This window comes from Vulpes vulpes, chromosome 4, assembly GCF_048418805.1.
Source record: "Vulpes vulpes isolate BD-2025 chromosome 4, VulVul3, whole genome shotgun sequence".
NCBI lineage: Eukaryota > Metazoa > Chordata > Mammalia > Carnivora > Canidae > Vulpes > Vulpes vulpes.
The window spans coordinates 43,806,990-43,824,274 of NC_132783.1; the positions used below are offsets into that span (position 1 = coordinate 43,806,990).

Genomic DNA, 17,285 nt, shown 5'->3' on the forward strand with positions numbered 1-17,285 from the left:
GTGTTACTGGACATAACACTTAGTGACATAATGGACATTATGGCATGATGCTGGCACATAGTATGCGGTCAGTAAATAATGACTATCACAACAGATTCTCTGCAACTTGATTTTTCTACTAGTGAGTCTTCTTGTATGTAAAGTTGAAATGCCAGTACCTTCTGAAGACAAGAGCTAGTGTATGCAAAACTGTCTGCCTCATTATGAGGACTCATTTTGATTATCATCATCTGTTCCCTGAGTCAGCAAACCACCCACCACTCGAGGGCTAAATCCTGCCAGGGTACAAGTTTTTGTATAGATTAAGAGACAGGAATTATTTTATATTTTTAAATGGTTGGGGAAAACCATAGAAGAATATTTTATGACTCATGAAAATAATATGAAATTCAAATTTCACTATCCATAAATAACATTTTGTTTGAACACTGCCACGGTCATTTGGTTCTGTATTATCTATGGCTGTTTTTGCATGACAGTGGCAGATGTGAGTAGTTGTGGCCAAAATCATAAAGCTTGCCAAGCCTGGAAAATTTATCTGGTTTTTTACAAAAAAAACTTGCTGACCCCTGATCTATTCTAACCTCCTCTTATATGTTCAAGGGTAGAAAAATTAGAGATTGATTGACTGATTGATTTAATACATTGTCTTTGTAGGAAACATTGTTATAATCAAAGAATGTCTGGAACTTTAAATTATTGGCTAACTAGCAGTTTTATATCTAGTTAGTTATTTAGGTGACCTCTCTAGTAGTCACTACTTGTTTCATTTCCCCATTGCTTCATTTTGAAAGCAACAAACAGCCCAGCTGTTCTCAGCCCACCTCTTCCTTATCACTGACCATTCTGGGCACCCCTTGTCCATTCCTTCCTCCCCACAGTCCACCTCCTTCCCTAATCCCATCCCTCCAAAGTATAAATGAAGCTGAGCAACAATCACAGATGGTTTTATTTCCCCTTTGTTTTGGACACATTCATACATTTCTAATTAAAGAAAATAAATGTTTTTAGATTGACCCTCTATAGATGAGACTCAACAATGCCTCAGAGTTCCATGATCTGGGTACTTTAGAAAAGAATAAACCAGTGTTCTGAGTAAGCCATGTGTGCCCTAGAAAGACAAGTGATGGATTGATTTGCTGCAGTTCAGGGTTTAATTTTTGGAGTTTACATATTCGAGAGCCCGAATAAAAATAGGGACCAAGAACAAGGATATATGAACTCTAACCATCGCATTACCTGTTTATATCTATGAAAAATAAGAATATTGGGACGCCTGGGTGGCTCAGCAGTTGAGCATCTGCCTTTGGCTCAGGGTGTGATTCTGGAGTCTGGGAATCAAGTCCCACATTGGGTTCCCTACATGGAGCCTGCTTCTCCCTCTGCTTGTGTCTCTCATGAATAAATAAATAAAATCTTAAAAAAAAAAAGAGGAAAATACAAACATACAAATCTACCTAACAACTCAAGTAATATATTTAAAATAATTCAAAAATTAAGTCACTAAAACCAGCCACTGATTATTTATCAATTACATTAAGTCATATTGTTTTAATGGAGCCTTTTAAAAACTGAATTAATCCAAAGTTTTGGTACAGATCACACCTAACCAGTGACTTAAAGTCTCAAAGGAAGAGTCTCACTTATATTCAGAATTCTGCAAGGGGTAACAGTTCGTTTTCGGGTTTTCTGACATATTAACACCTGCAAAAGGTATATCAGAGATGTCCTGAAGGGGCAAGAACTTGCTCAAGTCCATTATTAAATTTCCAGGAATTTTACAGGTGGGTTGTTGAACCTTTGGCAGCTTGAAATCGCCTGTAGTAGAAGTATAGGCAGACTCTAGAAATCATCCCTTGTCCAAGTGGTTTATCAGCATGCTATTGATCGTATTTAAATAAACCATACTACTAAATGTTCTTATTGGGGAAATGAAAATGTTCTAAAATTGATTTATGGTGATGTTTGAACCACTCTTTAAAGTCACTAAAAATTGTGGATTTGTATACTTGAAATGAGGGTGTGTTATCCGTAAAGTACACCTCAATAAAATTGTTAAGCAAACTGCTTCCAAACCAACAAACAAAATGTCAACATTTATTAATGCCTTTAAGATTCAGCTACATTCCCAATAAGTGAAAAATAAAATCATACTTTTCTCAGCACTTCTGATGGATTTATACTCTATGCAGTGACTCCCAACCTTGGTCTCTCTCTGGAGTCACTTGGGGAGTATAAAAAGAAAACGCTCACTCCCAAGAACCTAATGTCATTTGTCTGGCATGTGGCCCGGACAGCAATTTTTAAAAACTTTTTGTGTGACACCAGTGTACAGCTAAGGTTGAAAACCTGAACCGGAGAGCAATTTTCCCAGATTAACTGCCGCTTGCCTTTTATGGAAACCATCATCAAATGTTTAGTAAATGTCCAGGCCGTTTGAAATACAGAAGTCTTGGTATAAAAGTACCTGGTTTGGGTGTTTCTGGGTTGTATTAAATGCCCATTCTTTGACAACAGAGGGAAGGCACAATTCTGTTTTCCTTGTGGGTTTTGCCCACAGTCACTTCCTGCTGTGGGCATATGGTAGAGAGAAGAGACATCATTTAGCTCATCTCTGTCATCCAAGGAGGTTACAGCGTCACTCAAGCATTGGATGTGGGCTCATAGAACCAGAATTGAGTACCTCCTTTGTCTCTCTTCTCTTTTGGAGCTTCCTGCTGATCATAGGCTGGGGATATTGATAATGAAGCATGTAACAAATTATACTTTAATAATTTCATAAGGCTGTAAGTGAGAGCCCAAGGGTCTAGCTTTAGTGCCTGGACTTTGTGACACCTGTTTGGATGCTCAGGGGTATTTTACCCTTTCACTTTGGAGATTCATCCTAGAAGAACAGTGGTATCTGAGAACTCTGAATTCCCAGTAAGGGGAGTAGACTCTGGAAAATTCTCACTGTTATATCTGATTTATCTAGTGAGGGTAGAGTTCAATTCTGAGACCTCCATTTTAAAATCTGAAGGCTGGACTTATGGAGAACTTTTACAATAATACCACACAAAAGATATAATCTCTGCTGACTTAATGCAGAGATTTCATCCCTGTTTCAGTTTTTCTCTGGCAAAGAACATAGGCTTTTGCAGGTTGAAATCCCAGTTTTGCCATTTGTTGATGTGTGATGTAGGAGAGTTCTTCAACCCCTTGGGTGCCATTTTCTTCCTTTGTAAGTTGGAGATAATAGGCTCTATGTCACTGGGTTGCTGTGGAGACAGTGCTATTTATGAAGAGGTGCTGGTCTTGCCTCTTGTGAAGCACAGGTGTCAAAATCAGCCTCATTAGGATATTTCTGGTGCTTTAGGGTAAAGGTCCAGTTTTTCCAGGAAACCCCCTACACCTCTCTTGTGTAATACTTGCTTCTTTTATTAAATACCCTGATGGGTTGTCTCATCTGGTCCCTTCTTAAAGACAGGACTAGGATGATGCCACCTTACCTAAACTTATAACCTGTTTGAGGCAGGAATTTTATCCTCTTCCTGACTTGTTAGTATTTAAAAGGCTCAAAGTTGCACCTACAAGACACACATACATACAAGACAAATGCAGTGTCAGGAGAGAGAAACACAGATGAGACAGGGCAGATACTTCCTCATTCTTTCTCTTTTGAAAAAGTCCCTCTCCGATGCAATAGGCTAGGCTTTCTGTTTATCTTACTGGCAATGCAGCCCTCTTACTGTCAATAGCTTAGAGCTCCAAACTTCTGAACAGCACTTTTATTCATAAACCAGATCTGCACCAAGGAAACCAAGTAGCATCGACTCATACATCTCGATCCTGTTCCTAGTCTCAAAGAATGCCCAACATTTGATTTTTGTCCCATTTTTTCTGCTTACATGTTTTCACACTTGGGAAAATACTATATGCCTTTAAAATGTGATTGGCCCCAAGCAGAAAGATGCCTAACAGACACAAAGGGGTGAAGTGGAAAGCGAAGAGGACTGAGACGGCAGGGTGCTGAAGATAGTCAACCGAAGGGAACATCTGGGAGGGAGTTGGGAGTCAATGGTCACCCAAGAAGTACTTTGAAAAGAAGACTTGCTTCTTACCCCAATTCCTGAAGCAGCTCAGCATCTCCATCTGATCTGCTCCACAGATCTGAAGGATCCTGGGTGCTCATCTTCCCTTCGAGAGACTCTGCTCTGCCCATTCGCGCTCCTCACGTCCCCGAGCCCCTGCCAGTTGCTATGGGAAGAGGCAGAGAGAGAGAGAGAGAGAGAGAGAGAGAGAGATGGGCTCTACTGCTCCTCCCGCTCTCCTCCTCTGAGAGAGAAGCCTGCTGTGGCTGGGCTCCAACCAGCGAGGAAGTGAAACTTGGGTTACTCCTCCCACTGACACTCACCACCCTGGCCCTGAGGCACGGGCAGGAGTCTTCTGTCAGCCAGGAAGTATGCAAACGTAGGTAGCTACCTCGGAGGGCACCCACACTGCATCATGCAACATGCAGTTTCTGTCAAAGCAAAGTAAGATGAAGTCACCCCAGCTGGGCTCGGACTATCCATCCATTCACACTCCTTTGGCAAGGCCAAACATAGTTTCTCCCAGGTGCTATTATCAGCCCTGGGAGAAGAGGGTACAGGCAGGCACCCCCATCTTCCATCTCATGCGCCAACGCAAGGGGCTCCGAGGAAGCTTCTGTATCAGGAGCATCTTTACGGCAGGTGTAGAAATCAGAGTCAAACCACTAGCCTCGATCCTCAAGTCTGGTTTTTAGTGCCTTCTCGATACTTCTGCCTTGATTACCCAAGCTTTTCAACATGCCCGTGGCATTCAGACTGGCAAGATTCAGAGACAACTGCTGTTTTCTCTGAGGAGGAAGGTTGGGGTGAGATGGCAGGAAAAGTTGGAGGGACCAGCCTGGTGCGGGGAGCCTGGGAGCCCCCCTCCTTCACTGGGCTTACTCACCGCTGGTATCGGTGCAGCAGAGCAGCCCGTCTGCCTGCAGGTGCTCAAGGGAAACTGCAGCAACGCTGAGTGTCTGGGAGTCGGACGAAGTGAGGTAGTAAATGAACAAAGAACATGTGTGGCTTCCGGCCTTCTCTCTCTATTTACATGCAGGAGAGAATGTGCTTCTGGATTCTTTCCCTTCTCTCTATCTCTCTTACCCTAACTCACTCAGGGGTCACAGGGGTGCTCTGTAACCCAAGACCAGCAGCACTGGCATGACTAGGGGCTTGTCACAATGCAGAGCTTCTGTCCCAGCCTGTCTGGACCAGTATCTGCATTTAAACAAGATCCCCAAGGTGACTCCCGTGCCCGTTCAAGTTTGAGGAGACTGTCTTGCAGGATGCCAGTCCAGAGGAGCTGTTCCTAAAGCAGAGGATCTGCATCTGGCACCATTCCGCCTTTCCTTAAGGTTCTTCCCTTGGGAAATGTACAAGGGAGGTGGGGGGGTTGGGGTGACTGGGTGACAGGCATTGAGGGGGGCACTTGACGGGATGAGCTCTGGGTGATATGCTATATGTCGGCAAATTGAACTCCAAAAAAAAAAAAGAAGAAGAAGAAAGAAAAGAAAAAAAGAAAAGAAAAGAAAGAAAAAAAAAAAGAAAAGAAGAGAAAAGAAAAGGAAAGAAAAGAAAAGAAAATCTTTGAAATAAAAAAAATAAAAGTTCTCCCTCGTGTTCCTGTTTGTCAGTGATTTGGGAGACCCTGGCTTACTTTGATTGTGTGGGAGAAATTCCTGATGTCTAAACACAGCCTGGGGGAGAGACTAAGCTCTGATAACACTCTTGTAACTGATTGTACGTGAACATTTACAATTCTTTTTGCTACAGCGTGTACGGAGAGGAGCACAGGGTCCTCTTGCAACAGACGCCAGCCCCGGCCTGGGAGGTGCTGAATGTACATTTGGCAGAGATTGGGGCATCTGGGCAGAGATTTCCTGTTCTCTTTCCAGAGCTTTTTGTTCAGTGTTTCAGTATCTATCTTGTTCCCATTTTAGCAGATTCTGGTTTTTCTTTTACTTAACCTCTCCTCTCTCTCTCTCTTTTTTTTTTTTTTTCAGGGAAGAAGCAAAGCTTACTAATATCACCCTCTTCCCATTTTCAGTCTTCCTGCCTTCCTCCTGTTCTCATTTTGCTACTCCATTGGTGACCCTCTCCTCTAATGTCATTCTTTCTGTCACTTACCCCATTTCCCCCAGGCAGTCTCCTTTCCCTACTGGCCTCCTGCTCCACTAACTACACATTTAGCATTGGAGCAGTACCAGTTGCTGCAGCATTACCACTTGGATTCAACAAAATGCTGGGTAGTCATCAAAATACTGGATTGTTTAGATATTATACACACATAAGCATATTTACATATGTGTATATATATATATACACATACACACACACACATATATATATATCTCAAGAAACTGCAACTTTTGCTTCCAAACAAATAGGAGGTATATATATATTTATATAATATATATATTATAAATATAAATATTATTTAACTTACTTCAATATTCTTTTAACTTACTTAATTTTTAACTTACTTCAATATTCTTTTCAATAGTAGTGGTTCCTAGCACTAAATTCTTTCCATGTGGGTTTTGAACATAGAAATGGATACAAACAACCAAGCTGTTTTAACAATTCTGGAACATGTTATGCTTTGTTGGAAACATTTTTATTTATCAAGAAATCTTGGGCCTTTATCAGAATGACTATCACATCCAAACCATCAATTTTCTTATAAAGAGAAATTTGGGGAGAGTTATTGTGTCTAGATTTGAATTTCTTTATTAGAAGAATGGGTTTCTAGGACTTGAGACTCCTCTAAGGAGAACTTAAAAAGAATGAATATAGTTGAAGATCCTTTTCGATCTTACCCTAATTTATTTCTCTCTACAGAAGGCTTAAATATCACAATGTCTGCTTTTTACCTGGTTACCTGGCAATGGCAATTTTACTCATTCTCTTCACAGAAGGAATGGTCTTTCAGCTTCCTTGGTTAACTGTTTGTTATAAAATAAGCATGCTCTCTCTTTCTTCATCATTTATGTTGGTGGGAAATAAAGGATACATTCTGTAAGGGAAACCATGGCTTGGGATTACCATGGACCAAGGTTACCATAGTTTAGTGTTGAGGCAGCCTTACTCTGTTTCCCACTTTCTGTTCTCCCGATCCATGAAAAAGAAAAATAAATAAATTACCATTTAATATTAAATTAGAGCACAGAAACAGTGGAGAAAGAAAGGACTGACCACATTTTCCAGCTGCAGGACAGCTCTCCAACCCGAGGGCTTCCATCGCTTCTCTTAATTCTGTGGCAGGCTCAGAGCTGCCATACTGCTTATAAAAATAGACCAATTTAGTTTTGCTTGAAGCCACCACCTCTGTGTTCTCTGCCACAATTATGTGATCTTTAACCCAGTTTCAAAGGCTAAGGCAATTGGGTTGTCTTGAATTAACTGAGACCCTATTTTATTTTCTTCTCATCTCTACAAGCGGTCTTAGCTTCTTTGTTGAACAGGCTGCCTGGATATGGCTAAAGCTCACCAGCCTTCTGAACCTTTCCTTGTTCCTCTTTCTTATTTCCTCCTTTCTCTATTGTTTTCTCACTTTTCACTTTCAATAGTCAATCCTGAGCTCCATTCCTCGCCTTCTTAATCTAATGGGAACTATTGGTTCCTTTCGCTAAACCAGTGGTGCGATTTAATTCCCTCATATCATCTTGCAGTGTTTGAGAGTTCTATAGAAGTAGTATAGCACAGCAATGCAGAGCACCCATCAGGGAAGGTGGAGAATCTAAAGTCCCCTGCAGCAGTGGGAAATCCCTGTCTCGCACTGAGACTCCCTAGGAATCACACTGTGGTAGGCCACCCAAGAAAGCTCCGTTCTGTCAGAACTTCTCAGGGGCCATAGGTGGCCCACACCTGCTGTAATCCAGAGTAGAGCAAAGTCCCAGGCTCCATCAGGGCCACAGGAAGGGCGTGCCAAGGATCGAGTTTATGGGCATTGGGAACTTTATCTCCGTTCCTATCAGTATTTTCAGCTGCTGTGTTATTGAAGCAGAGATAGGGTATCTTCTAGATTATAGGACATACACATTTGGCATTCTCCTCACTCTCTTCAACTAGTTTTTCTGTCCTCCTTGCTCCTCCTTGAACTTGGTTCATTTTTGCCTCAGGGCCATATATTGCTTTTACTTTTTCCTGGTTTTCTCTCTCTCTAGATCTCATGTGGTTTCCTCTTTCACTTCACTCAGGTGTTTTGTTCAAAGGTCACCTTCTCAGGAAGGAGCTTCCTTAGCTACTGTATTAAAATGCTTCTCCTCCTGCCCCTAGCCTATTCTTTGAGTTCCCTTACTCTACCTTACTGCTTGTCAAAGCACTCGATGTTGGTTGTTAAAATATTTCCATCTAAGTTTGAAAATAGCTACTGCTCTGAACCCCTGAGTGTCCCCCAGTCATCCTGGCCATCCCTATTCCCAGACATCTGAGACCTTTCCACTACCCAGTAAATGAAGAGGGATCTCTGGGACTCTGTTCTAGCATTAGAGTCAGCACCCATGTTTATTCTGATTCTTCAATACTTGTGGCATGCTAACTGTATATGTAACAGATGTACTGTAGTATAATTTATGTACCATAGTGTCCTGAAAGTATACAATACAACGATTTTTAGTAAATTTACAGAATGTGCAGCCATCACCACAATTCAATTTTAGAATGTTTTCATCATCCGAAAGATTCCCTGTATTCACTTGCAATCTCAATATTTTGGATACCTCTTCTATTTAACTCTACCTGAATTAATTATATAGGGTTTTTGCTTACTTGTTGTGGCAAGTAAATTGTATAATATATAAAGTGATATATTCTATATCTATCTTTATTTCTCAGCCCAAATGATCTTCCACAGTGTGAACTTGTTGCTCTTCCATCAAGAGGTGGTACCTAATTCCCCTCCTTTGAATTTGGCCTATTCTTGGTGATCACCTGTGACCAATAGAACATGGTGGAAGTGACACTGCATGACTTTCAGGGCTAGGTTGTAAGAAGCCTTGCAGTTTCTGCTTGATGTCTTGGAATACTCACTCTCCAGACATTCTGTCTAAGGTGCTCCCTTTTAGAAGCTAGCTGTGATGTCAAGAGAAGCCCAAGTCACATGGAATGTTTTACTCTGGAATGTGTGTACTCTGGGTGACAGTTACAGATGAGCCCAGCTCGAATCATCCCAATCCAGGTTCCAGACACACTACTGAAGAAGCCTCTAGATGATTCCAGCCTCCAGCCATTTATATGATTCCCAGTGGTTTGAGTCTTGCCAACTGAAGGCTCAGGCTCTGAAGAGCAGAGACAAGCCATCCCTTCTCTGCCTTGTTTGAATTTTGGATCTAAAAAAATACATGTACATAATAAAATGGTTGCTATTCTTTGCCGCAAAGTTTGGAATGGTCTCTTTCCCAGCGCTAGACACCTGAAACACTTGTTTATCTCTTGGGACACTGCTTGGAATGTGAGCTTCAAGTAGCAGTTATCTTGTCTTGATAGCTATGTATCCACATACTGCAAATTTTATGTATCAACTTAACCGGGCCACAGGGTGCCCAGCTATTTGGTCAAACAGTATTCTGGGCATTTTAGTGAGGGCTTTTTAAAATTACATTAACATCTAAATTGATGGATTCTGAGTAAAGCAAATTGCTTTTCATAATTGAGGGGACTTTCTTCAATCAGTTGAAGGCCTGAATAGAACAAAAAAGACCAGCCTTTCCTGAGTAAGAGAATTCTCCAGCAGAATGCCTTTAGACTTCATCTGTAGCATCTGTCTTCCTGATTTTACAGCAGACGGCCTGTGGCCTCAAAAGAACATCAACTCTCCTGGGTTTCTAGCCTGCCAGCCAACCCTGCAGATTTTGTACTTGCCAGCCTCCATAATCATGCGAGCCAATTCCTTATAATAAATCTCATTTCTATTTATACATATCCTTTTGGTTCTGTTTCTCTGGAGAATCTTTTTTTTTTCTTCTAAGATTTTATTATTCTTAAGTAAATTCTATACCCAACATACACCTTGAACTCACAACCTCAAGATCAAGAGTTGCACACTCCACTGATTAAGCCAGCCAGGTGCCCCTCTCTGGGGAATCTTAATACAGCATATCCATAGACCCTAAGACAGTAGTTCTCAACTGGGAGCAATTTTGTCCTCCAGGGGACATTTGGTAGTGTCTGGAGACATTTTTGGTTTCACAACCTGAGGCACCTACTGGCATCTGGTATATCGTGCTGCCAAATATCCTAGGCATACATAACATCTAACCGCAAAGCATTGCCTAGTCTTAAAACATCAGAAAGGCCAGTCTAGTCTACCTCAGCACAATTTTTTATCTCTCTAAGAACATCATAAAAATGATGATATCACAAATCCACTAAAGGCAGTTATGTAAAGTCACCTACCTGAGGAGAGAACTGTAGTGGGATTAAAAGCCAGTCCTGTCCTGCTTCTGTCTACTTTACTCTGTCCACAGAGCCCAGAAGGTAGGGTGGAGTCCTGTGCACTCATGGACGGCATGGCTAAATGGTCTTCGTAGGACTTTTGGTACAAAAGATAGAGCAAAAATCAGGAGGGGGACCTGGTCTTCAGCACATGTGAGGCGATGTTTCAGGGAACTCCCAGAAATTATTGGGGAGGATTTGAGGGATAAAGGGCTGAGGTCCTTCTTTTAAGAAAGGCCTAAGTGTATGCAGGTAAAAGTCACGGAGCATTCACCTGGGATACTGAGGTCCATCTTCCTTTGTGTCTACCATGTATTCTGTGCCCAAGGCCATCTTTGGCATTCAGTCAGTTCTGCATAGTTACAGGAAGCCAGGCTCATTGGTTCATTGGTGATCTTTGCCAATCAGGTGATGTGAAAGGACTGAAGCTTTGCCCTCAGTGGTTTTAGAATAACAGTTTTCCCTGTTGACAGCAGATTGTATTAGTCTTTTTTCAGAGGACAATGATAATATATTTAACTGGATGAGGATTTAGAAATATTCAAGAGGTTCCTAAAATTCTAGAAAGAGGGAGATGTGACCAACATGAGGTAACTTAACTTCCTTAAAAAAAGACAGTAATGTATGTATAAATTGCAATGAGTTTCCATAGCCACTTTCCTTTGGATATCATGAATGTTATGTTAATTAGGTAGAGCAGTTTTCATTATTCTTGGTTGGTTTGTTTGTTTAAGTAGGCTCCTCCCTCCCCCAAATGTGGAGCCGAATGAGAGGATTGAACTCACACCCCAAGATCAAGACCTGAGCTGAGATCGAGTCAGACGCTTAACTGACTGACCCACCTAGGTGCAATTCTGGTTATTTTTTAAGTGACAAGAAAATTGGGGCTCAGAAATGGTAAGGGATATGTTAGTAATTAGCAGCTCCAAGAACAGAATTTGTGTGTATCATCAGTCAGTGTCCAGGTTAGAAAGTAGAAACCATTCTAGATACTTCAATCAGGGAGGGATATAATGTAGGGAATTGGCTACAAAGATGTCAGAAGAACAAGAGAAGTAAAGGGAGATTGGGAAGCTGTGACTTCCTTTGATCCAGGCACACAAGTCCTCATTGCTGATGTACTGAGGGAGACACTGCCACTGCTGGTCTGGGGGACCTAGGAAGACATGCTTCTGTAGATGCAGCCGAAAAGTGGCACTAATGCTTCTCCAGCTTGCAGAAGCCACGATTGCTGCTGGAGGTACTGCCTAAAGCAGAAAGGAAAAAAAAAAAAAAGAAAAAAAAAAGATTTATTTCTTTCTCCAGTTTCCCAATTGACAGACTCTTTCTAGAAGACAGTTGGCAAGGGAACCAACAAAATGTAGTTGGTGGGCTTCCAGCCCTCTGTCATATAAGGAAAATAGGGGTCAGGAATGCAGGAATGGACCTGCAACATATATTTTCATTCTAGGTTCTTTCCACTATACCTCACTTTCTCCTGTGTTAGTTAGGGTATGCCAAATTACTCCTTCAGGTAGACTCAACATTTAATCCTTTAACATGAAGGAAGTTTAATTCTTATGCATGTAATTATCCAGCGCGTGTATTGAAGTCAGTGGGGGCAACCTCTACCTCATAGTCATTTACAACCAGGCCTTCAGTGGTCACACCATATTTAACACAAGGATTTCAAAATTGTTCTCAGTTTCATAAATCCAGTCAGCATGGAGGAGCAGTTAAGGGAGATTTTTATGGGCTAGACCAACAAGAGACACATATAACTGCCCCAATTCCACTGAACACAACTTATCCTGTGGCTCTACCCAACTGCAACCTAGAGTTTAGAAATGAAATCTAGGGATCCCTGGGTGGCTCAGCAGTTTAGCGCCTGCCTTTGGCCCAGGGCATGGTCCTGGAGTCCTGGGATTGGGTCCCACTTCGGGCTCCCTGTGTGGAGCCTGGTTCTGCCTCTGCCTGTGTCTCTGCCTCTCTCTCTCTCTCTGTGTCTCTCATGAATAAATAAATAAAATCTTAAAAAAAAAAAAAGAAATGAAATCTAGCTGTGTACCAAAATAAGAGGAGAATGGATTTTTCTTTTTTCTTTTTTTTTTTTTTTGCATTACTAGTAATGTCTGCCACATCTCCCGTCAATGTAAAGATCTGCTTTTAAAGCCTTCAAATCAATCCTTTGAGCACAGAATAAAGAGATCTGGCCTGAGAAAAGTCATTTGAAAGAGATTTGGAGTTTTGGTAGCTTTATTACTTGTGAAACATCCATGAGATAGTACAGCAGATAGATAGATGATAGATAGGAAGGTAGATGATAGATAAAGGGTCAAGGACTTTAGGCAACATTAACAAGGACAAACAGCACCAAAGCCAGTAGAGCTCAAAGTCCTGACCCGTCCTCCTGGTGAGACCATAGCTTGACTTTTGTTCTACATCCACCACTCCAGTGGACTCCAACAAACTAAAATGTGACCGAATAGGATGATGGAACTGTGGATCAGTGTGAGAAGAGAAGCACAGAGGGGCCTGTGATGGTTATCTGTAAGGGTCAAGGACCCATGGAAAGGAAAGGATGACTACTTAGTCTTTGTGTCCCCAGGAGGCAGCACTTGGTTGGCAGGGTCAAGGTTACATGGCAGAAGAGAAAGACTTTCAGTATAAGACTTGCCCAGGCAGGCAAACTTATTAAAAAATTGTGCTTCTTTATGCATTTTCTTAGTAAAAAAAGTATGTTCCAAAGAGTGGCTATCTATATGAACAAAGGACTTGAAGAGAATTCATAAATGAGAAAATGCAAAATCCCACTGGTATCAAAGAAATATAAATTGTGTTAGTAATGGGATCCTGTTTTTGCTTATGGAATTAGCAAAAATGAAAAGAAACAAACAATGCTGTCTCCCTCTTACCTAACTGCCTGATAGTAATACTCCGAGTCAGTGAGTTCTGATGTGATCAGCATTTTCCTGCACTGCTGTAGGTATGTAAACTATCCATTTAGCAGTATAATTGCTAAGGCTTTCATAAGAAATGCTTAATCTTTGATCCGGTAATTCTGTTTCTAGGAATTAACCAAAATACTCTGACAAATACAATAATATTATAGTCATCTTCATCATTACATTATCTTGTAAGAGTGACAGGTTAGAAACAACTTAAATGCATAACATTAACAGAATAGTTAAAACATGTTTACCACAGCCCAATAGAGTGGATTATTATGCAGCCTTTAAAAATGTGATTTATTAAGGGCCTTTAGTATAGATACATAAATGACCTCAATCATGTAAAGAAAAATTGATAGGAGGAGAACATGCAGTAAATATGCCTCTCCTAGGCTGGAAGCATCTCTGGATAGTGGAATTATGGACAAATTTTTAAGTGCTTATTTATGTTGTTTTTATACCTTTTAGTTATAAAATATCATTTTAATAATTAGTAGATATAAAGTAGAAAATCTATTCTAACCTATTAGAAAATCTAAGAAAAAGAAAGGAGTATGTTTTTAGTCATGTAATTTTAAATCAGAGAGGCTAAAGCATGTAGAAAGCCTGGGAGTCAGCCAGGCTGGAAAAGGTAGGGAAGTGAAGGTGGTCTGCCCCTGCCTGGATGAGCATCTTATAGTTGATGTTGTTTGGAATTGAGGGTCACTGGTGATAAATAAAAGCAGACTGACTTATCACTGGATTCATTCTTGTTGCTCAATCTTATTGGCTATCCTTGGAGTTAAATTGCTCCCTAAACCTTCCTTTCCCCTTACTTTGTAGCTACTACTGAAGGGATTCTTATATTTGGGGGAAATCACTTTAAAAATCCCTTTTAACTTTGAGATATTAGGACTTTGGGGAAACAATCATACAGGATTCTGGAAACTATCCCACACATGCCAAGTGCGCATCATACTTTGTGTTGAGGCTGGGGATCATGCTCATTTAATAATATACCTCTTACCACAGTGAATCAACTGCTTTCAGATAAAGTAAGGTTTATATGTTATTCTAATAATTTTAAGAAAGCACATGTGCATGTGTTTAAAGAGGATTACTTTGTTTGATCTCTCTCCTATTTCCTAGAACTGCAGCGTGGCTTTCTTATCAGGTCATTCAAACAGATTACGTGATATTACGCTCTTTTCCGTAGAGCCTTTACTTCAGCACTCATTTTACCATTTTAAGACACTGTGTCTTAAAAATATGCAAACATCTGCATTTGAGGGTTCTTGTGACAGGTGCTGTTTGCGCCAGCGAAGGGAGGCACCATCTGTATGGAAAGGTCATGCCTAATCGTCTTGGCACTGATTTCTGAATAATGAAAGCGTGTACTGAAATGAAACCTCTAACGCACCAGCTTTTGTTTTTAAGTTTGCAAAAGTAGCTAACTCAACAAAATGAAACTATCAGGTTACCCATTTTCTAATCTTGTGGGCTTTATTTAAATCCTTTCTGTCTTTTTGGTGAAATTCACTTGAAAAGACTGCTGTAGTAAACCTATTGGTGCAAATGACAAACGTCAAGGATTACTTGACCAACTGGCCATCCGAGATATTTCTGAGACACTCTGTTTCCCAGAAGTGATCGAATCAGGTTATGAAAATGGGTCAGGCTTGAAATCACCCCTAATAATGTTCATGCTTGGAGGGGAAGGATGGTGCAGAGTGAATGGAGCAGCTTTGCTAAGCTTCAAAAAGTTTTGGCCCACCGTAGGGTGGAAATTAAGAAACAGAAGTCTTGGAACTTTTTGTGGAGAGCGTCTTAGGTAGAATCAATTTCAATTCCTCTGTTTAACAAGTTGGGCAAGTGGGTTGACCAGTAACAGAAATACTTGCCTAAGGTCCACAGTGGGTCAGCAGTGGTGCTGAGTGAATCTGACTTAGCTCACCGTTCTTTCCTTACTGCTTCCAATGATACAAAAATCAGCAAACCTTAGTGCTTTTTTATTTTTAAATCACAAGTGTTTTCTGAGATATTTTAAATCACTGAGTGTTTTCTCAATGAAATTGAGAGTAAACTTGAACCTCAAATATATATCATTTGTCCATTTGGAGCCTGAGTGAAATAGACTACCATTTGAGGGAGAAGACCAGGATTTACAGGTCCCTACATTGCTTTCTTTGAAACTGTATCAACAAATATCTACCTTAAAGTAGCCCTAGGAGCTGTAAGTGTTGACATGATAGAAAATATAACTTGACTGTAGTCACCTGGTGGTTTGCATTTGTAAATTAGCCCCGCAGTCTAGGCACCTGCTGTAGTCCCCTCCTCTGCTTCCACGGAGCAGGACTTCTGCGATGAGGATATCCTGCCACTAGGTGGCAGTCATACCACACTGGTTTGAACGCTCTTTCATCTGCAGAGCAGATTAGATCCACTGCATTTTTTCCTCCTCCTATCTACAAAAGTTTAGCTCTTTATTAAAAGAATGGAGTGTTACCCGACACCATATTTATAGAAGATACATTAAAAACCAAACTATTGAATGGTTTAGATGTAATTCATTTTCTGTCTCACCAAGATTCCTTTGTTCCTGCAATTATATTTTCAGCACTTACTTTTCCCACTCATTTAGTAAATATAAATCTTCAAAGCATTTTATTTTTCATTTAAAATCAGGGCTGTAGGTATTATTAAACTGCTAAAGTAGCACCCCTTCATTGTCATGCTGACTGGGAACGGTGAGACCTGTTTAGGTACTGGGTCTCATGGTGGAAGCAGCTGGAGGGCAGCCCCTTGTTCATAGGGAACATATTTGGCCACAGCAACAATTTTGAAGTAGGTCGAGTTTGTCACTGCTCCTTCCACACCCACAGGTCTGGAAACATACAAAGATGGAGTCTTTGGTATTTCAAATATGTTAATGAGAGAAAAGAGAAGTTTTCCTTAAAACGTAAATGTGTTTGTTTCATCTTGTCTTGTGGTCTGTATGAAAGGGACTATTACCAAGGTGAATTATTTCCAGAAGGTTAAGTGGAGAGAGGAGGCAGGAGGAAGGGCAGAATTATAAGGAACTGGGATAGGGTTTTAGGGAGAAACATTGAGAAGGAGTCAGAGAAACTGAAAAAGAGGAACCTGACTACACTGGGGAGGTGGGTGGCTCTTAAAGCAAGAATATGCCAAAAACAAAAAGGATGAACCCAGCCCCAAAGGGAGTTTAAGAATCTGCAGGCCATGGAGGAGCAGACATGAATGACTCTAGAGGGTGGGGAGATGAAGTAAGCACCCTGGAAGACCAAAGGCCAAGCTCTGGAGCAGGGCTTCTCCCAGTGGGCCCAACTGGGCTCAGGGCTCAGGAATCTGTATCTTTGACAGTCACCCCGGTTGATTCTCATGGCCTCTAAAGGTTGAGGTCCATTGGAGACTGTGGAAGAACCCACAGACCATGAGTGCCATGGTGATAGATTTTCAGGTTTCTAGGGACATGAGTGTCGTAAGCCTGATTGAAGAAAACCAAGCATCTCATGACCTAACCAGTTGTACCTCTTTGCACCAGTCAACACTTCCTCACAAAAGAAGGCTCAGTCATTCCTTTGATGCATCTGGTGTGTGTTGGCAGGCAGTGGGCTGGGTAGGTAGAGCAAGAAGAACTTCCAGAAACAGGAAAGGCAGGGATTTTTTCATGCTTGCATGGTGGCAGCTGAGTACACTCAAGTGCTCTTGCCCTGTGTCTCTACAGCTCAGCTGAGACTCAGATAAGCAGGTATCAGGAGTCGGGGGCTCTCATGGAGATCCTCCAAGTGTGTTCCACAGACAAAAGTCTTCTTAGGGGTATGGGTTACTCGATATCATTGATGATTCTGGGGTCCCATGGGAAGGAATG

General features: G+C 41.2%; 1 protein-coding gene across 2 annotated transcripts in view; it reads right to left on the bottom strand.

The window, feature by feature from the left end:
- The window catches only part of DAPP1 (dual adaptor of phosphotyrosine and 3-phosphoinositides 1), a 48,548-nt gene extending 42,836 nt beyond the window's left edge, over positions 1–5,712 (bottom strand). Inside the window, exons 1-2 of one of the 2 annotated variants that reach the window (XM_026015644.2) lie at positions 4,957–5,712; positions 4,101–4,236 (exon numbers count right to left, since the gene is read on the bottom strand). In XM_026015644.2, the coding sequence (XP_025871429.1) occupies positions 4,101–4,201 (101 nt within the window). In that variant the 5' untranslated portion in view covers positions 4,202–4,236; positions 4,957–5,712. Of the gene's footprint in view, positions 1–4,100; positions 4,237–4,393; positions 4,829–4,956 lie in introns of those variants that run through there. The other variant, XM_072755581.1, reaches the window with a different exon arrangement.
- Between the last annotated feature and the right edge of the window lie 11,573 nt (positions 5,713–17,285).